The sequence below is a fragment of the Trichomycterus rosablanca genome, chromosome 12, assembly GCF_030014385.1.
Source record: "Trichomycterus rosablanca isolate fTriRos1 chromosome 12, fTriRos1.hap1, whole genome shotgun sequence".
Classification (NCBI taxonomy): Eukaryota; Metazoa; Chordata; class Actinopteri; order Siluriformes; family Trichomycteridae; genus Trichomycterus; species Trichomycterus rosablanca.
The window spans coordinates 35,795,023-35,819,513 of record NC_085999.1 but is presented as its reverse complement, the minus strand read 5'-3'; the positions used below and the strand labels follow the sequence as shown (position 1 = coordinate 35,819,513).

The 24,491-nt window shown below is 39.7% G+C and overlaps 1 protein-coding gene across 1 annotated transcript in view; it reads right to left on the bottom strand.

The window, feature by feature from the left end:
• Positions 1 to 212: 212 nt before the first annotated feature.
• Positions 213 to 24,491, bottom strand: part of LOC134324056 (histamine N-methyltransferase-like) — an 81,460-nt gene continuing 57,181 nt past the window's right edge. The window contains exons 2-7 of the mRNA XM_063005708.1: positions 6,967 to 7,109; positions 5,155 to 5,207; positions 4,273 to 4,380; positions 3,015 to 3,145; positions 1,776 to 1,869; positions 213 to 958 (exon numbers count right to left, since the gene is read on the bottom strand). Of these exons, the coding sequence (XP_062861778.1) occupies positions 603 to 958; positions 1,776 to 1,869; positions 3,015 to 3,145; positions 4,273 to 4,380; positions 5,155 to 5,207; positions 6,967 to 7,109 (885 nt within the window). The 3' untranslated portion in view covers positions 213 to 602. The remainder of the gene's footprint in view (positions 959 to 1,775; positions 1,870 to 3,014; positions 3,146 to 4,272; positions 4,381 to 5,154; positions 5,208 to 6,966; positions 7,110 to 24,491) is intronic.

The following is a 24,491-nucleotide window of genomic DNA, read 5'->3' as shown; positions in this document are numbered from 1 at the left end:
AGCTAGAATATACGATTAAATAGATTTTCATATGTTTTTAGTTTCCGGTGTTGAGGGCGCAGCTGATTCTTTTACACACACAACCCTCCAGTTAATTTGTTTAATTAATGTGGTTAACTATGAACTCAATGTACAGTAATTTTATTTTACCCACACTACACAGGGACTGTTAAGAGCAAGTCAATGTCAACACAATGAACACAATCGTCTGCAATCCTGTTTTATTAATGCAATGGAACATTCACATTCGTCATGTCTATCAGATAAAACATAACGTCTGTGATTCAGTCTCGCACAAGAATCGAAGGTGAGTGTTGTATATTATTACAACCCAGATGTTATTTACGATAAATAAAGTTAAACAGAGTGAAAAGATGGGACGTCAACTCAATATGAAGATGATCAAATTCATAAAATCACAGGAAAGACCTCTGTAGACCACAACAAACAGACCACACTGGCTTTAAGTGACAGATAGTGTTCAAGTAGGAAGACTTCATAAATCCAATCCAAAAATAATCATGGTGCAGTCAGTAAACAAATAGAATGCTTAGAAACCTGTAATACAAGGACCCAGGTTTATTCAAATGCTACATTTTCCACTATGCGTCAATCAGCAATGCTTCCAAGCTGCTGTTAAGCATGATTTTGCCGTCTTCTTTTCGGCAGCAGTCGGGATGTTTAAGAAGCTCCAGCATGTCAGCTTTCAACTCTGGAGAGACTTTCTTACTGAAATCCATCGTCTCAGTCAGAAAGTCCATCAGCAGCTCGCCTTTCTCGTCTCCAGCTATAAAACACTTGGTGATGTCTAACTCGGACATGATTCTGTAGCTCTGGTAGGTGATTCCTTTGACATCTAAGATGCTTTTGATGTCCTCTGCTGTAGTACATAGGTTACTATCTTTACTGCACAGCTGAACTTGAAAGTTTTTCCAGAACTGGTTCCACCCGCTGTCCTCTGCACAGACAACAGCAAACGATTGATTATTGTTTAGAATGGTTAGAAAGTGGGCACGGTGACTCGGTGGGTAGCACTGTCGCCTCACAGCACGAAGGCCCTGGGTTCGATCCCCAGGCGGGGCGGTCGGGGTCCTTTCTGTGTGGAGTTTGCATGTTCTCCCCCTGTCTGCGTGGAATTCCTCCGGGAGCTCCGGTTTCCCCCCACAGTCCAAAAAACATGCAGTCAGGTTAATTGGAGACACTGAATTGCCCTGTAGGTGAATGGGTGTGTACATGTACGTGTGTGTGTGTGTCCAGGGTGTTACCGTGTCCAAACCCCCCAATCCCCCCACCCCCGCGTGGATAAGTGGTTAAGACAGTAAGTGAGTGGTTAGAAGGTACATGTGGATCTGCTCGCTCAGCGTTCTAGGGCCGTTCATCAGAGCACCAAAACAAGCAGAACTTTAAAAAAGTAAAAAGGAGGTTAGAGTGGCAAAAATCTCTCAAAGTACTCTGGTTGCACAAAATGGTACCAAGTCAAATCCACAATAAATGACCACCTTGTGTATCTATTTAAAGACATGTCTGAAAAATAGTCGACACCACAACGTCCCAGCAACAATTCAACACTATACAGCTTTGAACAGACATTACCCAGTTCATACTCTTGGTTACTAGAAGCAGTCCTCAACTGTTTTAAACTGTACTATATGCAAGTATAAGCTAATAAAAATACACGAATGAAAAAAGTGTGTTAACCTTTATGAATTAGGCAGCAGCTAAACAAAAAAACTATCCACCATAGGACTATCCACCACATATAAATTTTAGCTCACCGGTGTCCAGGATGATGAGGAGTTTGCCATTTTTTTTCAGTAAGCTTTGATAGAACAAGACCGTGGCCTCAAGATCCTTCACATAGTACAGCATCTGTGGAGAAAAGATCCAGTGAAAAACTAAACTGTCATATGAGTACGAGGGATCTTCAAAAAGTTTCAGCACTTTTATAGTTTGGTTATAAGCGGTGAGGGTGTAGTAAGAGGAGTAGTAATTGGTCATGTCTGAGAGACTGAGACCGAGATATGCTTATAGTCTGGATTTAGCGCCATCTGATTTACACTTTGTTGGACACTCAAAGAAGCTTTAAGAGGAAGAAGATTTTTCTGTGAAAGCAGTGCTGCATCAGTGGCTACGAGCTCAACCAAAAACATTTCTTGCTGATGGCATTGAAAAGTTGGTACGATGCTGGAAAAATGCATCGGAAGGTGACCGTGTAGAAAGTGATAGTCATTTGTTATAATTATAAATTCTTAATAAATAGAGTTTGAAAAAGTGCAGAAACTTTTATCCTCATATAATTTTATTCATTTTAAAACCATTTAAGTCCATAAAAGTGGGTTCATTCCTCTATTGTAAATCTCACAGTTTCATTTATGGAGCATTTTGGACAGAACAACTCTCACCTAATAGTTTTTATGCTGATTTAACCTACAACATCTTTACTGGCAATAAATGTTCATTTTTCTATTTTATTTCTCCCAATTTAGCTTAGTCAATTTGTCTTCCACTGCTGGTGGATCCCTGATTGCAGTCCAGGTGGGTATTTTGCTGCTCACGCCTCCTCCAACCGGCACGCAGCCCTTAGCGGAACCCTTTTTCACCCATGCACTCTGCACAGGTGCCTCTCTTTCTGCCAATCAGGGTCCTCACACAGCGCCCTAGCAGAGACGTGTCTGCTATCCAGAATCCAGTCCAGAATCTCTAGCGCTAGCGGAATATCCCACTGCGCCACCTGGGCACAAATGTTCTTTTTTTAAAATAGAGTGTCACAGATCTAACATTCATGCACCAATGAATATTAAGGCACACGTCAAAAAACACACTTGTCCATACACGTCATGGATCTTTTTAAAGATCCACCGCTGACTGGTATAAAGAAAGAGCCAGTGATTTTACATGTCTGGGGAGAAGGTGCTAGTCTGCAGACCTCCTCAGCCAATGGGGGTAATACAAGTGGCAGAGGGATTGTTAAAGGGAATTTGACTAAATTAGGAGAAAAATTTTCATGTACAAACCTGAACCATGTGAATAAAGTCCATCTTCTTGTCAGGATTTTTCTCCTTCCAGCTGCTCTTAAAATCAGACGCCGTCATTTGATTCCAGTTGAAGGTAATGTGGTCAATGCCCGCTGTCTGTGTCAGCAAAGCTTAAAAAATAGGAGGAGCATAAATGAAATGTATGTGTATATATATATATATATATACACTGTATATATATAAACTTTATTTATCTATATTTGTATTTATATATAAACTTTATGGTAACAGTTTATGGCATTTTCCTCCAGCATGACTGTGTCATGTGCACAAATTAGGGTTCATAAATACATGTATTAACTTGTTTTGTTGTTTAAGCTCAGTGCCTGACTTAATAGGCACAAAGGAGGGGCAACTCTACATAAATGCCCTTGGTTTTGCCCTTGGGTTTGGATGTTCGACGAGTAGTACTGTACACAGTTTGATCATTTTAACACATACAAATATTTGATTTTAGGGCGCTCGGCTGGCACAGCAATAAAATGTGTTAGCCCAGTATTTCTTCTGTATCTAGGGAAGAGACCACTGTTCCATGCATTGTTAAATGGGTGCAATTAAACTAGCCCTATTTAGTGTATATGGGCAATGTAAAGCCACCAGTTGTCAATCAGAATCACTACTTCTGAATTGCAATAAATAATCAAAATAAGTAGTTATAGTATAAATATGTTTGTAAAGTTTTTTGTAAAGTAAGTTGAGAAGTTTGAAATTATTTTTCAATTATTTAGGAACAAATTATAACATTTAGGCATTTGACAGATGCCTGATTAGGGGTCTTACTCAGGGTCCAACAGTGGCAGCCTAATGGTGGTGGTGGGGCTTAAACAAGCAACCCTTCTAGCACTAGCCCAGTACCTTAACCACTGAGCCGCCACTGCACAGTTGAAAACGCATTGAAATCCCTTCTATGCAAAGACAGCCATGACATACAGTACGTCTCTTACCAGTATATGTAAACTTAATTAAGTACATGTATTCATGACCGATACCCTCCTGTAACCTTACAGACACAGAGTGGTTCAGAATAACCAGTCTAGCCAGTCAACCTTGATGTTTTCTGCACTTGTCTTTCTCGACCTGGTCAAATTTCTGACCCTCTTGACTCCGACGTGCTTTTACAAATAATTCCAAGCGATAAAAGTGCTGGTTTATACTCAGATAAACACATGTACAAAAGCAGATTTGGTAACATCGAATACTTTTGATGTTTTGGGTATGTAGAGGTGTGTGTTTGTACCTTTATATTTGTTTAGCATGTTAACGCTGGGTTCCACCACCTCGTTCACCACTCTGGCTTCTGGACACTTCGAATGCAAGAGCCTGAGGATTTCCAGATCAGTCTCACCTGCAGACCATGTGCATTAATACAACTGTAATTATTACTATTATTATTATTATTATTATTATTATTATTATTATGTAGGCTGTGGGGCTGCTAAACGGAACTAGAACTATTGTTGTGAATTTAATATCAGATTGGTTCTCTTAGGAGAAGAACAAAACCTCTGGGAAATGGAAGCATTCATTGGAGAATTGAAGAGAAGCTTCATCTTAAAATACAATAAGGACAAAAGTATTGGGACACCCATAAATTAGTGTGTTTCAGCTACAACAACTGCTGACAAGTGTAATAAATCAATTACATAAAGGAAATTATATGCTTCCAGATTTGCAACAACAGTTTAGGAAGGGCAGTTTCCTGTTCCAGCATGACTGTGCTGCTGTGCACAAAGTAAGCTCTATAAAAACTCCAGCATCCTGCACAGAGCCCTAAACAGAACCACTGAACAGCTTTGGAATAAACTGGAACATCAGAACAAACTGGAACAAATTCCCACAGACCACCTACCTTAAAGTCTTGTAAGAAGCCTTCTCAAAAAAGTGGCTGTTGTTCTAGCCAAAAGATCACATAGAGGTCACTCTGTTTCAGGACCATTTGTTTTTTTAAATGGAAGGTCCAACAAGCTCATGGTCAGATGTCCAAATATAGTGTATATCATGCAGTGCTAACTGTTTCTAAGTGGTCATGGTAAAGAAGAGAACAGCCGCTGAACTGTCCTGCAGTTAGGGACGGTTCTCTCTCAGAAACAAAGGTTAGGATTATCATGATGATCTTTACCTGATCCACTTCCTACACCCATCACATTCAGAGTGGAACGTCCTGCATCAATGCTACACATGACAGACAGAGTAGACACAAATGAATATAATATTAGAATTATGCTGAGACAGGGACAGTGTGGTGGTGCAGCAGGTAATATCACTGATTCACACCTCCAGGCTTTAAGGTTTGATCTTTGTCTTCATCTGGTTTGTCTTCATCTGGATGGATGGATGGATGGATGGATGGATGCTTTATTTATCCCTAATTATTTAAATGCATCACTATTACTGTGTATTACTCTGCAATGGCCCAGTGTTTTCAGTATAAACAGTCATCATTATCAGGAAAAAGGTAAAGTGGTTTGTTGAAGGTAAAAAATGAATAAATACATTAAAATAACAGCAAAGCTCGTACATGAAGGGGTTTACTGGTGAATAATAACGTGTTCATTCAAATACATGACTATTGTTTTTGTTAACGTTGTATCAAAAGCAACAAACGTTTAAATGCCTGGGCACCAGAGGGCGCCACTTGCTTACTCTATATAAAAACTTGTTGGACAACTGATGCCATTTCCAGTGCTGAATAATACACCCAGTACAGTACTTACCCTCGAGTAAATATTACAAAAAACTTAGAGAAATTACTTAGGTAAAAGTTTTAAAGACTCTTTTATATGATTATCAGTATTAATCATCCATCACTTTAAATATTGTGAAAAATCAGAGACCTTTTACACTGATGAGCCATAACATTAAAACCACCTCTTTGTTTCTACACTCACTGTCCATTTTATCAGCTCCACTTACCATATAGAAGATCTTTGTAGTTCTACAATTACTGACTGTAGTCCATCTGTCTCTCTGCATGCTTTGTTATCCCCCTTAAATGCTGTTCTTCAGTGGTCAGGACCACCACAGAGCAGGTATTATTTAGGTGGTGGATCATTCTCAGCACTGCAGTGACACTGACATGGTGGTGGTGTGTTAGTGTGTGTTGTGCTGGTATGAGTGGATCAGACACAGCAGCGCTGTATTAGACACTGTAGACACTTGTATATGTAAAGTCAGAGACGATCGCTCATCTATTGCTGCTGTTTGAGTCGGTCATCTTCTAGACCTTCATCAGTGGTCACACGACGCTGCCCACGGGGCGCTGTTGGCTGGATGTTTTTGGTAGGTGGACTATTCTCAGTCCAGCAGTGACAGTGAGGTGTTTAAAAACTTCATCAGCGCTGCTGTGTCTGATCCACTCATACCAGCACAACACACACTAACACACCACCACCATGTCAGTGTCACTGCAGTGCTGAGAATGATCCAACACCCAAATAATACCTGCTCTGTGGGGGTCCTGTGAGAGTCCAGACCATTGAAGAACAGCATTTAAGGGGGCTAACAAAGCATGCAGAGAAACAGATGGACTACAGTCAGTAATTGTAGAACTACAAAATGCTTCTATATGGTAAGTGGAGCTGATAAAATGGACAGTGAGCACAGAAACAAAGAGGTGGTTTTAATGTAATGGCTGATCAGTGCATTTATACACACATTTAAATTTTTGGCTTTTATCTAAAGCGACTTACAGAGTTGTGACAGTATACAATCTAAACAATTGCAGGTTAAGGGTCTTGCTCAACAGTGGCAACCTGGCAACGGTGGGGCTTAAACCAGCAACCTTCTGACTACTAGTCCAGTAACTTAACCACTAAGCTACAACATTTAGAATTCGAGTAATTTAGGATTCATGCTGCTGTGCAAATAAACACCTCACAACTGAATTTCAGTAGCTATTCAATGTGGTATATGTGTGACTATAAGAACATACCCGTTAAGGATGTCAGCAAGTTTTCCATGAATGAAATCCCATGTCTTCGGGTGGTCAGTTGAATGCTCCAAATACACCTCAAACAGCTGCTGATAAGTGGAATAATCATCAGCCAGGTTTTCAAATGTCATGACCACGGTTTTCTGGAACACAGTAACATTACGTATTTTAATGATAAGGTTTCATCTGAGTCTAGAGCCGTTTGTAGGAAACGAGGGCTTTGAGGTTTTGACATTTCAGCTAGCAAAACTGTAAGGTCACGTAATATTCATTTATTTATTAGGATTTTAACATCCTGTTTTACACACCTTGTTTACATTCATGACAGAAACGTTAGTTAATCAAGATTCATCCATTCACAAGTTTAACGCCATCACAGTCATGGAGATTTTTGTATCTCCAATTTACCTCACTTGTACGTCTTTGGACTGTGGGAGGAGACCGGAGCTCCCGGAGTAAACCCACACAGACACGGGGAGAACATGCAAACTCCACACAGAAAGGACCTGGACCGCCCTATCTGGGGACTGAACTCAGGACCTTCTTGATGTGAGATGACAATGCTACCCACTTACCCACCCACCGTGCCGCCCCCGATTTTTAAACTTTTAGGGGGTGTAAGTCTTTCTTTAAGCAACTTTATTTCACTATACTAATTTATGCATACAGAAGATACACCGATCAGGCATAACATTAAAACCACCTCCTTGTTTCTACACTTACTGTCCATTTTATCAGCTCCACTTACCATATAAAAGCACTTTGTAGTTCTACAATTACTGACTGTAGTCCATCAGTTTCTCTGCATGCTTTGTTAGCCCCTTTTCACCCTGTTCTTCAATGACCCCTACAGGACCACTACAGAGCAGGTATTATTTAGGTGGTGGATCATTCTCAGCACTGCAGTGACACTGACATGGTGGTGGTGTTAGTGTGTGTTGTGCTGGTATGAGTGAATCAGACACAGCAGCGCTGCTGAAGTTTTTAAATACCGCGTCCACTCACTGTCCACTCTATTAGACACTCCTACCTACTTGGTCCACCTTGTAGATGTAAAGTCAGAGACGATCGCTCATCTATTGCTGCTGTTTGAGTCGGTCATCTTCTAGACCTTCATCAGTGGTCACAGGACGCTGCCCACGGGGCGCTGTTGGCTGGATGTTTTTGGTTGGTGGACTATTCTCAGTCCAGCAGTGACAGTGAGGGTTTTAAAAACTCCAGCAGCACTGCTGTGTCTGATCCACTCATACCAGTGTGGCAATAGTGTTTTTGATTTTAAATTAATTTGTAGTATTTTATTTTATATACATCAAGACATTAAAGGTTCTGACTCCGTGTGGTTGGTGTCCTGAGCTGTCCGACCTGTTCAAGTCCGCTACACCAGCACAACACACACTAACACACCACCACCATGTCAGTGTCACTGCAGTGCTGAGAATGATCCACCACCTAAATAATACCTGCTCTGTGGTGGTCCTGTGGGGGTCCTGACCATTGAAGAACAGCATGAAAGCAGGCTAAAACAGTATGTAGAGAAACAGATGGACTACAGTCAGTAATTGTGGAACTACAAAGTGCTTCTATATGGTAAGTGGAGCTGATAAAATGGACAGTGAGTGTAGAAACAAAGAAGTGGTCATAATGTTATGCGTGCTCGGTGTATACTAACGATTAACAGTACACTATGTAAGAGCAGAGGTGGAAAGAGTACTAAAATATTGTACTCAAGTAAAAGTACTATTACTTTAATGATTTTTTACTTAAGTACGAGTAAAATTACTAGTCTAAAAATCTACTCCAGTAAAAAGTAACTCTTTTAAAATGTACTCAGAGTAAACGTTACTGAGTTACTTTTTTAACAAAAGGAGAAACATCATTTTCCAACAGAAGTTGATAGGTGAATGATACAGCAGAGCACCCTACACACTAGTGATGGGAATTTCGGCTCCTTTTAGAGAGCTGGTTCTTTTGGCTCGGCTCACTAAAAAGAGCCGGCTCTTTCGGCTCCCAAGTGGCTCCTTAGATTTTTTTTGTTGCTTAAATTAATTTATTACCAAATTACATGTAAAATGAATTACTAATGTAAAAAAACATTGTATCAAATGTTTATTATTTAAATTGCTTTATCTATATACTCAACATGGAACAGAGTGCTCCAACAATAAATTATAAAATACAAAAACAAAGACCCATCTCAATTAGACAAAAAGATCTGATTGTGTATATTATTTATACGTTTGCATCTAAAGTGGGATTCCCAGGTGAAGAGCCCGGGTCCTTTCTGTGTGGAGTTTGCATGTCTTTCCCGTGTCCGCGTGGGTTTCCTCCGGGTGCTCCGGTTTCCTCCCACAGTCCAAAGAAATGCAAGTGAGGTGAATGTTCCCGTGTGTAAAACGTGAAGTTAAAATCCTAATAAACAAAACAAAATAAACAAGCATCTAGAGTGAAACAACACAACATCAATGAAGCACTCACACTCAACAAAATATAAATGAAAATGTGCAAAACAAAAAGAAAACGCAGCATCCAGGTGACAGTATTTGTAAGTATTTAGTGAAGATTGGCATTCAGAAAAACCAAGGAGCTCATCTTTGATGGTTTGATCCTGTTTCTCCTTTCTGTTATGATCTGCCCTGTTAAAATAGATTCTCTCTGAGAAGACAGGTACACAATCTATGTGCCATCACATGTATAAGGTGTGGGTAGACTGAACACTTGGTCTCCCAGTGAACACTTGGTTCAGTGGATCTGCACTTCTCTGTAAAAGGGGTTCCTCGTGTCCAAACTTTACTGTTTCCTCTCACTCATTTTCCTCACCTTTCCAGCGTGTAATGTCTGCTTGTAAAGCGCTGAGTTCTCTCGCTCTCTCTCCCTCCTGTTCGTGTGCACGCTGTCCTGTCTGTGTGTGTGTGTGTGTGTGTGTGTGTAACCCCTCCCCTCCTGCTCAGTGTAATTACACAAACGCCACCACGTATCTTGACCAATCACGTGCGGTTTTGACAGAAAAAAAAAACCGGAAAAAAACGAATCGGCTCCCAGTCAGGAGCCGGATCCCGTCGTTCACTTTAAAGAGCCGACTCTTAGAGCCGGATCGTTCGCGACCGACCCATCACTACTACACACAGCTCACCAGCCATGCAGCATATTAGCAGTTCATGTGTGGATTTAACCTCTACAACAGACTGCAACTGCTCTTATCAATTCAAAACAGCATTATTTCTGTTTATCCTCAATAAAAGGGTTAGGCGGTTAGGGTTGCACCTATAAATAAAAAACACCGTCATAGAAACATGATCAAAATAAAAAAACAAACCAGCAGAATCTCACAATCACATTTATGCTGTCCGTTTTACTTAAATAAATACTCAAAAAATAATGAACATAAAAAAATCCCAATATTTCATAATGCTTTGCTATCGTTGCAAAATGAAAGCCAACCGTAAACAGCAGAACCGCGACCCAGATCAGTCACACAGCAACAGAAAATCATAACCACTTATCTGCTTACCTGATCTATATCCATGTGTTGTTCCATTAGGGATATAATCCACTTTATATAAGACCATCTTGTATGTTTCCAGAATATATAAATCCATACCCAACTGTTTTATCCACCTAACTAATGAAAACTAGATTTATTCTCTCGGCTTTCCCGGTAAAAAAAAATAAAAAGCTTACATTGGTGATTCGTTCACTAAACTGTCATTTATAGAACAACCAATGAAGAAAGAGATTGAAATTCCGCCCAGATTGTGAATTCTGAAGCTCTGATTGCTTTATACATCTGAATCTCTTCACCAAATGAACCGATTCATGGAGTTGTTTATGCACACCATCATAATGAAACAGAGCGAGTCGTTTCTGACTCGTTAACTCAGTGATTCAGTTCGCAAGCCCGACTCTAAAGTAGTGATGGGAATTTCGGCTCCTTTTAGAGAGCCGGTTCTTTTGGCTCGGCTCACTAAAAAGAGCCGGCTCTTTCGGCTCCCAAGTGGCTCCATAGATTTTTTTGTTGCTTAAATTAATTTATTCCCAAATTACATGTAAAATGAATTACTAATGTAAAAAAAACATTGTATTAAATGTTTATTATTTAAACTGCTTTATTTATATACTCAACATGGAACAGAGTGCTCCAACAATAAATTATAAAATACAAAAACAAAGACCCATCTCAATTAGACAAAAAGATCCGATTGTGTATATTATTTGTAAATTTGCATCTAGAGTGGGACGGCATGGTGGCTAAGTGGTTGGCACTGTCGCCTCACGGCAAGAAGGTCCTGGGTTCGAGCCCCAGGTGAAGAGCCCGGGTCCTTTCTGTGTGGAGTTTGCATGTCTTTCCCGTGTCCGCGTGGGTTTCCTCCGGGTGCTCCGGTTTCCTCCCACAGTCCAAAGACATGCAAGTGAGGTGAATTTTCCTGTCATGAATGTAACCAAAGTGTAAAACGAGACGTTAAAATCCTAATAAACAAAACAAAAAAAACAAGCATCTAGAGTGAAACAACACAACATCAACGAAGCATCACTCACACTCAACAAAATATACATGAAAATGTGCAAAACAAAAAGAAGATAGTTTAGTGAAGATCAGCATTCAGAAAAACCAAGGAGCTCATCTTTGATGGGCTGATCCTGTTTCTCTTTTCTGTTATGATCTGCCCTGTTAAAAAAGATTCTCTCTGAGGGGACAGATACACAGTCTGTGTGCCATCACATGTATAAGATGTGGGTAGACTGAACACTTGGTCTCCCACCAGTGGACGGGGCTCTGTAAACGGGGCTCCTCGAGTCCAAACTTTACTATGTTTCCTCTCACTCATTTTCCTCACCTTTCCAGCGTGTAATGTCTGCCTGTGTAAGTTAATGTGTATATTTTTTGTAATTAATGTGTATTGGAACTGTGAGGGACTGAGCACCTAAGCATTTCACTCACCTTTCACACCTGTGTTAATGTGACGTGACAATAAAGTGATTTGATTTGACTTGTGTAAAGCGCTGAGTTCTCTCTCCCTCCTGTTCGTGTGCACGCTGTGTGTGTGTGTGTGTGTGTGTGTGTGTGTGTGTGTGTGTGTGTGTGTGTGTGTGTGTGTGAAAATAAAAAACCGGAAAAAAACGAATCGGCTCCCAATCAGGAGCCGGATCCCGTCGTTCACTTTGAAGAGCCGGCTCTTAGGGCCGGATCGTTCGCGACCGACCCATCACTACTCTAAAGCACACAAATGCGTAAATGCTCAGTGGGCCGGTTTAATGTCGAGTTTTTTATTGTTTTCTTTTCTTTTTTTTTTTTTTACTCAGTAATGGATGTTATTTAAAATGTAGCGAATTACAATTCTTAATACAAAACATACTTAAGTAAAAGTAAAATTACAGGTTGTAAAATCTACTTTAAAAAGTACAAGTACACAAAAAAACTACTCAATTACAGTAACGCAAGTAAATGTAATTCGTTACTTTCTACCTCTGTGTAAGAGGTAGAAATCATCTCTACACTCCTACCAGATTCAGCTGAAGTCTTAAAGAACAGGAACTGTGAACATCAGAACACTTCCCAAAATGATTGAAAAAACTGATAAATACATAAGCATGCTTAGAACTGAACAATCCGAACATCCATTCAGTTCCTCATTCCCTCAATTATTATGCAAGTACTGACAAACCACACACACACACACTGCCATGAAACACTCACATTTTTATGAATAGAGAAGTTAGTTACAGTCCTACTGTACTAGCATGACGTATAAAAAAAATAAGGCACATGCGAATACTCAACAGCTCAACATTAAAGTTTAGGCTTACCTACTTACTTCTGCCAGTTGATGCTGCTGAAGCCCTGAAACAGCACAGGAACACTTAGTTTCAGACTTCTTCACAGCCTTATAAAGCTTCAGGCATGTACTATGATAGCGTATTGGTATGCATACAAACCGCCCACTAAGATCATTTGGGCAAAGCCAGCAATGCAACTTAGTCTTGATGACAGCTCGTACCATTTGTCTCACCCGCAATCAGTAAATAATGTAGAAGTAGATTAAGGTGAATGAAAGGCTTCAGGTTATTGGACTTACCTTTTCACAGCACGCCAGTGAAATGGGTGTTGAATGTGTTTGTTCATAATTAAATAGAAAAACATCACGGTTTAGATCACAGCCACATGTTTAGGCATGTTGCAGTAGGTGTGTTTCTGTAATTAAAGGTTAAGTTTGTACCTGAGACATTTCCACTGTAGTGATGCACAGTTTTATGTCTTTAATCCTCTATAAAAACGTATATTACAAAATAAATGATTATTTATACAGCCAGACTTTATACATTCTGGTGCTGTCAGTATCATTACTGTATCGCATTATCTAAACAAACTGCTCAGAAAACAAACTAACACTGCATGTATGAATCCACGGGAAATTTGTTTTAAAACTACGGGCATTAATCTGGTTTGTGTGTTTGTTTATTAGGATTTTAACGTCATGTTTTACACTTTGGTTACATTCATGACAGGAACTGTAGTTACTCATTACCCAAGATTCATCAGTTCATAAGATTATATCAAACACAGTCATGGACAATTTAGTGTCTCCAGTTCACCTCACTTGCGTGTCTTGGGACTGTGGGAGGAAACTGGAGCCCGGAGGAAACCCACACAGACACGGGGAGAACATGCAAACTCCACACAGAAAGGACCTGGACCGCTCCACCTGGGGATTTGAACCCAGGACCTTCTTGCTGTGAGGCGACAGTGCTACCCACTGAGCCACCGTGCCGCCCGCATTAAGCTGGAGTTGAGGTCAGGGCTCCGTGCAGGTTTAATCCCTCCAAACTTGTCAAACCTGTCAGCAATGGGTGTGGTGAACTACACTACATCAGGGGTGGGGAACCTCTGGCCTGCGGGACGTATACACCACCCTGCTCAATCAGACCCCCCCCCCCCCCCCCCTTCCCCCCAGGTAATTGTACCTGTTGCAATTTATAGTGACAATAAAGACTACTACAGTACTACTACTACCCTTGTATGTCCTACATTTTATTGTCTGGGCTTTATGCAATTAATCATCATAATCATCTGTTCCACATAATTCATTTCAGGGTCGCGGTAGCAACAAGGCAAGCAAAGCAGGCCAGGTGTCTCTGTCATACATTTTATAAAAAAAAGAGGGAAATTTATTATGGTGTATAGTAAAGCACACGTACTGTACTGAAATGTGGTGTGTTTTATGTACAGTACTGCTGTGTATTGTTGTTCATTATTGTTTATTACAGGAATGTCTATTCTATAATTTAAGATTTAAGGGAAAATATACTTGTATTTATAACAAAAAAGGCCATTTAAAACATTAGAGAGGTTAGGTAAGGGCGTGGTTTGAGAGGTCTGGCATGGATTAATTCTATTTACATTATTTCTTATAGGAAAAATAGGTTTAACTAACAAACATTTTGACTTAATAACAGCCCCTCGGAACCAATTAAATTAATAAGTCAAGGGTCTACTGTATGTTTAATTTGTGGAAAATCTCTCACTATTCTCAAGAAAAATAATATTGAAAGACATCATACCACCAAACACGCAAGGTATACCACTCTGCAAGGGCCAGAACAAGCAGCGAAAATAAAGGTGCTCAAAAATAATCTGACTTCTTTCACACGACCCAAAAGGAACTGGACAGTGTGACTGAGGTGAGTTATGTGGTGATTGCAAAACGACTGAAGCCTTATTCTGAAGGCGAGTTAATGAAGGAGTGCATGGTTTCTGTCGCTAAAATATTAGCTCCAGAAAAGTTAAAACTGTTTCAGAACGTCAGCCTTTCTTGTCGGACAGTGTCTGACCGTATTGGTGATACGGCAGAGGATATTAAAAACCCTCTGAAAGATTCTATCACGGATTTTAAGTTTTACTCGCTGGCTTTAGATGAGATGACAGACATAACAAATATGAGCCAGTTGGCAATTTTTGTACATGAAATTACGGTGGATTTTGAGATGAGAGAGGATTTACTTTCATTGAGGACATTTTTGAAAGGCTAATAATAACAGTGCACTCCTATGGTTTATCTCTCAACAAACTAAGTGGAGTTACTACAGACGGTGCACCAGCAATGCTGGGGACACATAAAGGATAAAGGACACATAAAGGACACCAGCAAGACAAAAGAGCTGGTGGTGGACTTTCGATGGACTAAACCACATCCACTGAAACCGGTGAGCATCCAGGGACAAGATATATTAAGATTGTTAACTCCTATAGGAGGTACCTGAGTGTTCACATTAACAATTAACTGGACTGGTCAGATAATACACAGGCCTTGTACAAGAAGGGCCATAGCAGACTGTATTTGTTGAGGAGGCTCCGGTCTTTTGGAATACAGGGGGCCCTTCTCAACTTCTTCTATGATTCAGTGGTGGCATCAGCCATTTTCTATGGTGTTATCTGCTGGGGCAGCAGCATGACAACAGCAGACAGGAAGAAACCGGACAAATTCAGAAAGGCGAGTTCTGTCCTGGGCTGCGCCCTGGACTCAGTGGAGGCAGTGGGGGAGAGAAGGATGATGGCCAAGCTGTCATCCTTAATGGAGAACACCGATCAGCCACTGCATGAGACTGTGGCAGCACTGGGCAGCTCCTTTAGCAACAGGCTTCTTCACCCGCGTTGCTCAAAGGAGAGATACCATGGCTCCTTCCTACCTTCTGCTGTCAGGCTATACAACCAGCACCGCCCCAAACGCAGGTGATCACCTCCATCACAGTAATTCGACAGTAATACATTTTAATAACTGTGCAATATTTGGTTAACTTTCTTTAAAAATACTGTTTATATTTTTGTGTGCATATGTGTAAACACTTTTTTTTTTTTTTTTTTTTTATATTCTTGAAAGCTGCTGTAACACTGCAAATTTCATCCAAATTTGAAAGTAGAGGGCTGAATAACCAGCAATTCAAGCAATTCCTGAAAAGCCTGGAAACAGATTATGGAGATTTGGTTCACTGCTGTGGGGTGTGATGACTAAGCAGAACAAACATGTTAAAGCAATTTTATTAACTCAGAAATGCTGTTAAAAGTTTCATGAAAATGAAAGGGAAATTTGTCAGAGCTCAGTGTTAAACTCCAAGGGCGTAACCAGCTCCTGGTCACATTCCTTTTTCATGTGAAGTCATTTGAAGCCAAATTAAAGTTGTGGCAAATGCAACTCGAAAAGAAAAACATTGGGCATTTCCCTGTGCCTGAGAGAACAACAGAATATGCAAAGGAATCTGCTCATTTGCTAGGTGTTTATAACAATTTTAAGATATGAAAGCAATTAATGTAAATGCAGTTGATGTACCAAAGTGCATGCAGCTAGAGGTCATTAAACCTCAAAACAACTGTCAGTTACGTGCCAGACACGGCAACACGGACCTGCTAGAATTCTACAAGCAAAATATAAGTGCTCAGGAATTTCCAAATTTAAGGAAACATGCACTTAAGATGGCATCACTGTTTGGAACCACATACCACTGTGAACAGTTCTTCTCATAGCTGTCACTTGCAAAAAACCAACTACGTTCAAGACTAATGCCCAGTTCACATTACATGATTTTTCCCTGATTTTCGCTCGCCGACTGGTCGGGAGCAACTCGGCGTTCGCTCGGTGATCGAAACTCGCCTCTCAATCGCTATGTGCGAACTACTCAACAACTCGATCCGAGCGGCTCAAGAAACCCAAGAAAGATATCTAGCTTGTCAAATATCTGGATCTGAGTTGCACGACTGGCAATGAATGCTATGTCGAACAGCCAATGAGAACGCAAGATACGGTGTGAGGGGAAAAGCAGGGGAGGATTTGTAAAAAGGTGGGACAGGGGCGTAATATAGTTTATATTAGAATACTTCAACACACACACAAGTTTTACAGTGTTTCTGACCTTATCATTCTCTACAAAACATAAAGTAAAAATATTTATTAACCTCCAAGAACAATCCATGCTTTTCATACTTTTCCAACTTGATTTTACGCTGCACATCAGCACACAAACTTTCATCGCTCGCTACTTGTGAACGTGCATTTCTGAACGTGGTATCATTAAACTTTACGTCACTTCTCGTGTTTGTTTTTGTGACAAAACATAGTTTGGGAGAGCAGAAAAGCTCGCCTGTGATTGCTCGCCGTCTGTGATAAAATGTATTTTGTATGAAAAAATGTTTGAGGTTTCACTTTACTTTAAATTTCTGAACTAATATTCAGTGGCATAACAATTGTTTCCGAGATCTGTGTTGCATGGAGTCGACCAACTTCTGGCACCTCTGAACAGGTATTCCAGTCCAGGATGATTAGACTACATTCCACAGTTCTTCTGCAATTTTGGGTTTTGCCTCAAAAAAACATGTTTCAGACGTCAGCCCACAAGTTCTCTCTGGGATTGAAGTCAGGGGATTGGGCTGGTCACTCTATTACCTCAATCTTGTTGTCTGTAACCAAGATGTTTTGGGTCATTGTCATGTTGAAACACCCATTTTAAGGACATTTCTTCTTCGACATAGGGCAACATGATCTCCTCAAGTATTCTGATATATTTAAATTGATCCATGATCCCTCGTATGTGATAAATAGGTGTAACACCATGGTATGAAAAACATCCCCATATCATCATTTTGTACCACCGTGCTTTACTGTCTTCACAGTGTACTGTGGCTTGAATTCAGTGCTGGAGGGTCGTCTGACATACTGTCTACGGCCACTAGACCCAAAAAGAACAATTTTGCTTTCATCAGTCCACAAATGTTGAGCCATTTCTCTTTGGACCAGTTAATGTGTTCCTTGGCAAATTTGAACCCATTCAGGACACGTCTTTATCTTAACAACGGGACTTTGCAGGAGTTCTTGCTGGTAAATTGGCTTCACTTAATCATCTTCTGTACTTACTGGTAACTTCAGATGTTCCTTGATCTTTCTGGTGGTGATCATTGGCTGAGCCTTTGCCATTCTGGCTATTCTCTGATCCATTCGAACAGTAGTTCCACGCTTCCTTCTGCGTCTTTCAGGTTTTGGTTGTCACTTTAAGGCATTTTAGCTGAACAGCCGATAATTTGCTGCACTTCTCTGTATGTTTTTTCCCTCTACAATCAACTTTTTAATCAAAGTACGCTGTTCATCAGAACAATGTCTGGAACAACCCATTTTACCCAATATTTCAAAAGGAAATGAGCTATGACCAACCTGTGCAACATTTGCCCCCCTCCTACCTTAAATAAGGGCCAAAATTGGCACCCGTTCTTCTGCAGAATGAATGACTTCACCAATTGAACTCCTCACTGCTATTATTTTGAACAACCCCCTTTCAATCAATGCTTCGATTACTCAGAATGAGCGGCATGCATGTCCTAATTGTTGGGTTTGTTTTGTTTTCAATACTCTACTACACTTCTACTAAAAACAGTGATTTACCAAGTTAATGGTGTTGGACTGCTATTTTTTTTAACACTACTGTATATGTTGTTTTTACTGTAAGGTCAGTGACCTTGTCCTAAACTGTGGCAACTATTCCTATATGACCATTAAAAATGTGGCTTGCATACATATCCAGTAGGAGCAGGTTCATTTAAACCTAAATACTAATAAAGACTAGGGTCTATTGTATGTATACAGGCTTCTTCACCCACGTTGCTCAAAGGAGAGATACCATGGCTCCTTCCTACCTTCTGCTGTCAGGCTATACAACCAGCACCGCCCCAAACACAGATAATCACCTCCATCACAATAATTCACATTCTCTTAAGTGCATAACTTTTTAAATATGTGCAATACCTGCTGTACCTGCTGTACCTTGTCGAATACATTTTAATAACTGTGCAATATTTGGTTAACTTTCTTTAAAAGTACTGTTTATATTTTTGTAATTTTTTACATATTCTTACTTTCTACTTTTTAATATATGTGTGCATATGTGTAAACACTTTGTATTTTTTTTTTTTATATTCTTGAAAGCTGCTGTAACACTGCAAATTTCATCCAAATTTGAAAGTAGAGGGCTGAATAACCGGCAATTCAAGCAATTCCTGAAAAGCCTGGAAACAGATTATGGAGATTTGGTTCACTGCTGTGAGGGGTGATGACTGTAGAACAAACATGTTAAAGGGCGTAACCAGCTCCTGGTCACATTCCTTTTGCATGTGAAGTCATTTGAAGCCAAATTAAAGTTGTGTAAAATGCAACTCGAAAAGAAAAACATTGGGCATTTCCCTGTGCCTGAGAGAACAACAGAATATGCAAAGGAATCTGCTAATTTGCTAGGTGTTTATAACAATTTTAAGATATGAAAGCAATTAATGTAAATGCAGTTTATGTACCAAAGTGCATGCAGCTAGAGGTCATTAAACCTCAAAACAACTGTCAGTTACGTGCCAGACACGGCAACACGGACCTGCTAGAATTCTACAAGCAAAATATAAGTGCTCAGGAATTTCCAAATTTAAGGAAACATGCACTTAAGATGGCATCACTGTTTGGAACCACATACCACTGTGAACAGTTCTTCTCATAGCTGTCACTTGCAAAAAACCAACTACGTTCAAGACTAATGCCCAGTTCACATTACATGATTTTTCCCTGATTTTCGCTCGCCGACTGGTCGGGAGCAACTCGGCGTTCGCTCGGTGATCGAAACTCGCCTCTCAATCGCTATGTGTGAACTACTCAACAACTCGATCCGAGCGGCTCAAGAAACCCAAGAAAGATATCTAGCTTGTCAAATATCTGGATCTGAGTTGCACGACTGGCAATGAATGCTATGTCGAACAGCCAATGAGAACGCAAGATACGGTGTGAGGGGAAAAGCAGGGGAGGATTTGTAAAAAGGTGGGACAGGGGCGTAATATAGTTTATATTAGAATACTTCAACACACACACAAGTTTTACAGTGTTTCTGACCTAATAATTCTCTACAAAACATAAAGTAAAAATATTTATTAACCTCCAAGAACAATCCATGCTTTTCATACTTTTCCAACTTGATTTTACGCTGCACATCAGCACACAAACTTTCATCGCTCGCTACTTGTGAACGTGCATTTCTGAACGTGGTATCATTAAACTTTACGTCACTTCTCGTGTTTGTTTTTGTGACAAAGCATAGTTTGGGAGAGCAGAAAAGCTCGCCTGTGATTGCTCGCCGTCTGTGATAGACGGTGTAGTGTGAAACCCCCTATCGCCGATAAGTCTTGTAGTGTGAAAGCCACACCGACTTGAAAGACCCCCGATTACAAGAGATCCAGTCGTGTAGTGTGAACTGTACAGCGACCTGACCACTTGGAAAGTCGTGTAGTGTGAACTTGGCATTACAGACATCAACTTGGAGAACCAGTTGCATGTTGCCACGATGTCATTGCCCCTGATATTCCACAGCTGGTTAAGACCAAACATTCACAACCGTCACATTGAAATTATGATAAGGTAAATCTGAGATCAAATATAAAAACTACATACCATGAGCATCATGTATTTATGAAGCCTATATTATTTGGCTGTATGTTGCATCATTGTAGTCTGTAGCCCGTGACCAGATATGTAATTACTAATCTGGCCCTCAGGGGATAAAATGTTCCCCACGCCTGCAGTAAATAATAATTACCTTAAACATATTAGTTTTTTTCATTAAATGCGGATTATGTGCTATAAGCAACAAGTCATTTAAATGAGTTAGCCATACAGTAGTGTTCCAAAAAATAGCAGTGACTTTAAAAAAGTGAATAAAGCACAAAATCATTATAATAACTTTTATTTCCATAAATGCAAACGCACTGAAAATACTACACTTTCAATTCTAAATTAAAACATTAACTAAATGTAGCCAGTTTGTGTTTATCCTTTACAGAAAGTTAAGAAAAATGAATATTAGGCTGTTCAAAATAATAGCAGTGCCAGCATTTTTCTTTAAAAACTAAAAAAATGTATCTATAACATGAAAAAATGTTTGAGGTTTCACTTTACTTTAAATTACTGAACTAATATTCAGTGGCATAACAATTGTTTCCGAGATCTGTGTTGCATGGAGTCGACCAACTTCTGGCACCTCTGAACAGGTATTCCAGTCCAGGATGATTAGACTACATTCCACAGTTCTTCTGCAATTTTGGGTTTTGCCTAAAAAAAACGTGTTTCAGACGTCAGCCCACAAGTTCTCTCTGGGATTGAAGTCAGGGGATTGGGCTGGTCACTCTATTACCTCAATCTTGTTGTCTGTAACCAAGATGTTTTGGGTCATTGTCATGTTGAAACACCCATTTTAAGGACATTTCTTCTTCGACATAGGGCAACATGATCTCCTCAAGTATTCTGATATATTTAAATTGATCCATGATCCCTCGTATGTGATAAATAGGTGTAACACCATGGTATGAAAAACATCCCCATATCATCATTTTGTACCACCGTGCTTTACTGTCTTCACAGTGTACTGTGGCTTGAATTCAGTGCTGGAGGGTCGTCTGACATACTGTCTATGGCCACTAGACCCAAAAAGAACAATTTTGCTTTCATCAGTCCACAAATGTTGAGCCATTTCTCTTTGGACCAGTTAATGTGTTCCTTGGCAAATTTGAACCCATTCAGGACACGTCTTTATCTTAACAACGGGACTTTGCAGGAGTTCTTGCTGGTAAATTGGCTTCACTTAATCATCTTCTGTACTTACTGGTAACTTCAGATGTTCCTTGATCTTTCTGGTGGTGATCATTGGCTGAGCCTTTGCCATTCTGGCTATTCTCTGATCCATTCGAACAGTAGTTCCACGCTTCCTTCTGCGTCTTTCAGGTTTTGGTTGTCACTTTAAGGCATTTTAGCTGAACAGCCGATAATTTGCTGCACTTCTCTGTATGTTTTTTCCCTCTACAATCAACTTTTTAATCAAAGTACGCTGTTCATCAGAACAATGTCTGGAACAACCCATTTTACCCAATATTTCAAAAGGAAATGAGCTATGACCAACCTGTGCAACATTTGCCCCCCTCCTACCTTAAATAAGGGCCAAAATTGGCACCCGTTCTTCTGCAGAATGAATGACTTCACCAATTGAACTCCTCACTGCTATTATTTTGAACAACCCCCTTTCAATCAATGCTTCGATTACTCAGAATGAGCGGCATGCATGTCCTAATTGTTGGGTTTGTTTTGTTTTCAATACTCTACTACACTTCTACTAAAAACAGTGATTTATCAAGTTAATGGTGTTGGACTGCTATTTTTTTTAACACTACTGTATATGTTGTTTTTACTGTAAGGTCAGTGACCTTGTCCTAAACTGTGGCAACTATTCCTATATGACCATTAAAAATGTGGCTTGCATACATATCCAGTAGGAGCAGGTTCATTTAAACCTAAATACTAATAAAGACTAGGGTCTATTGTATGTATACAGGCTTCTTCACCCACGTTGCTCAAAGGAGAGATACCATGGCTCCTTCCTACCTTCTGCTGTCAGGCTATACAACCAGCACCGCCCCAAACACAGATAATCACCTCCATCACAATAATTCACATTCTCTTAAGTGCATAACTTTTTAAATATGTGCAATACCTGCTGTACCTGCTGTACCTTGTCGAATACATTTTAATAACTGTGCAATATTTGGTTAACTTTCTTTAAAAATACTGTTTATATTTTTGTAATTTTTTACATATTCTTACTTTCTACTTTTTAATATATGTGTGCATATGTGTAAACACTTTGTATATATTTTTTTTATATTCTTGAAAGCTGCTGTAACACTGCAAATTTCATCCAAATTTGAAAGTAGAGGGCTGAATAACCAGCAATTCAAGCAATTCCTGAAAAGCCTGGAAACAGATTATGGAGATTTGGTTCACTGCTGTGAGGGGTGATGACTGTAGAACAAACATGTTAAAGGGCGTAACCAGCTCCTGGTCACATTCCTTTTGCATGTGAAGTCATTTGAAGCCAAATTAAAGTTGTGGAAAATGCAACTCGAAAAGAAAAACATTGGGCATTTCCCTGTGCCTGAGAGAACAACAGAATATGCAAAGGAATCTGCTAATTTGCTAGGTGTTTATAACAATTTTAAGATATGAAAGCAATTAATGTAAATGCAGTTGATGTACCAAAGTGCATGCAGCTAGAGGTCATTAAACCTCAAAACAACTGTCAGTTACGTGCCAGACACGGCAACACGGACCTGTAGTGTACTGTACTTTACATCTTTATTGCACGTTTCTCTGATGCTGTACTGTTTTTGTTGCTTTTGTATTGTTTATTCTGTGTTTATATATAGTGTTTCTTTTTCTATTATTTAATTAGATGTATATATGTTCACACCTGCACCAAAATAAATTACTTGTACATCTGGTACTTGGTACTTAATAATGAAGATTCGGATTCTGATCTTTGCACTCAATGAACTCCCAGGAGCCTCGTTTTATGACTATTACTAGAAATGCCCGCTTTTCCACCTAGCATCCTTGAATGATCAAAAACACACCGGTACAAAGTAATTTAAATCTATTTTTCTTGCTTTTGTGTGACTGTTATATCCAGCCAGGCGTTAGATCGTGTTATTTCCTGCCTTTCAGGGCTGCGGTTTTCTTTTCTGCCAGCAGGTGTCGCAAAGATTCGCTTGTACTGGTCTGTAGCAGCAGCACACAGTAAACACAGACTGTAATCATTCACTGCTCTCCTGTTGTGGGGCAGCTAAACTTGTAGAACAAAGTAGTTTTTAAAATAATATTTAATACGTTCAAGAAGGAAATAATAATAATTTCAGGTGCCATGCAAATTTCAGCCGAATTAAAATGTAAAACATCATACAGATAAACAGCAACAAAAATATTTGGATGAGAATCTCTTGATTGCATGCTCAATAATCCAGATACACAAATCCACACAGTGGAACCAGTGATCATGTCTATATTCAGTGGTCATTGTGATTTGTTATGCAAATCGACTGCATGTAAGTTTGGCGTATTACACGAATGAGGGACGAAACATATCTCTTCAACAAACAAGTGTCCAGATAAACTGATTCAGCTTTGTGAATTTGGCTTCGGTTCCCTCCCATAGTCCAAAGACGTGAAACTGAGGTGAATTGGAGATACAAAATTGTCCATGACTGTGTTTGACATTAAACTTGTGAATTGATTAATCTTGTGTAACAAGTAACTACCGTTTCTGTCCTAAATTCCTAATAAATAAATGCATTTAGTGTTTATAAGTTTTTTACATGCCTGTATTGTCCTCTTTTTTTACATCCTATCTGATATCTTACGTGTATGCGGTGGTTTTAACACCATTTTTCTCCCCACCACGCCTTTTAATTTGCTTTAATGTTACCATCCACTGTTTTCCACTTTCCCTTAGGTCTGCTATACATACAGACAGCAGGTGACGCCCAAATCCTTGTCTTGTGATCAATATTACCGCCGCTATATATTTAAATACTTTGGTTATCTTTTGGTACACCATTACTTTAGTATTCTTTCTAATTTTTTGTTTTTGTAGTACACACATTGGGCGGCAGATGGCGCCGTCTAACGTTTTATTGTTTT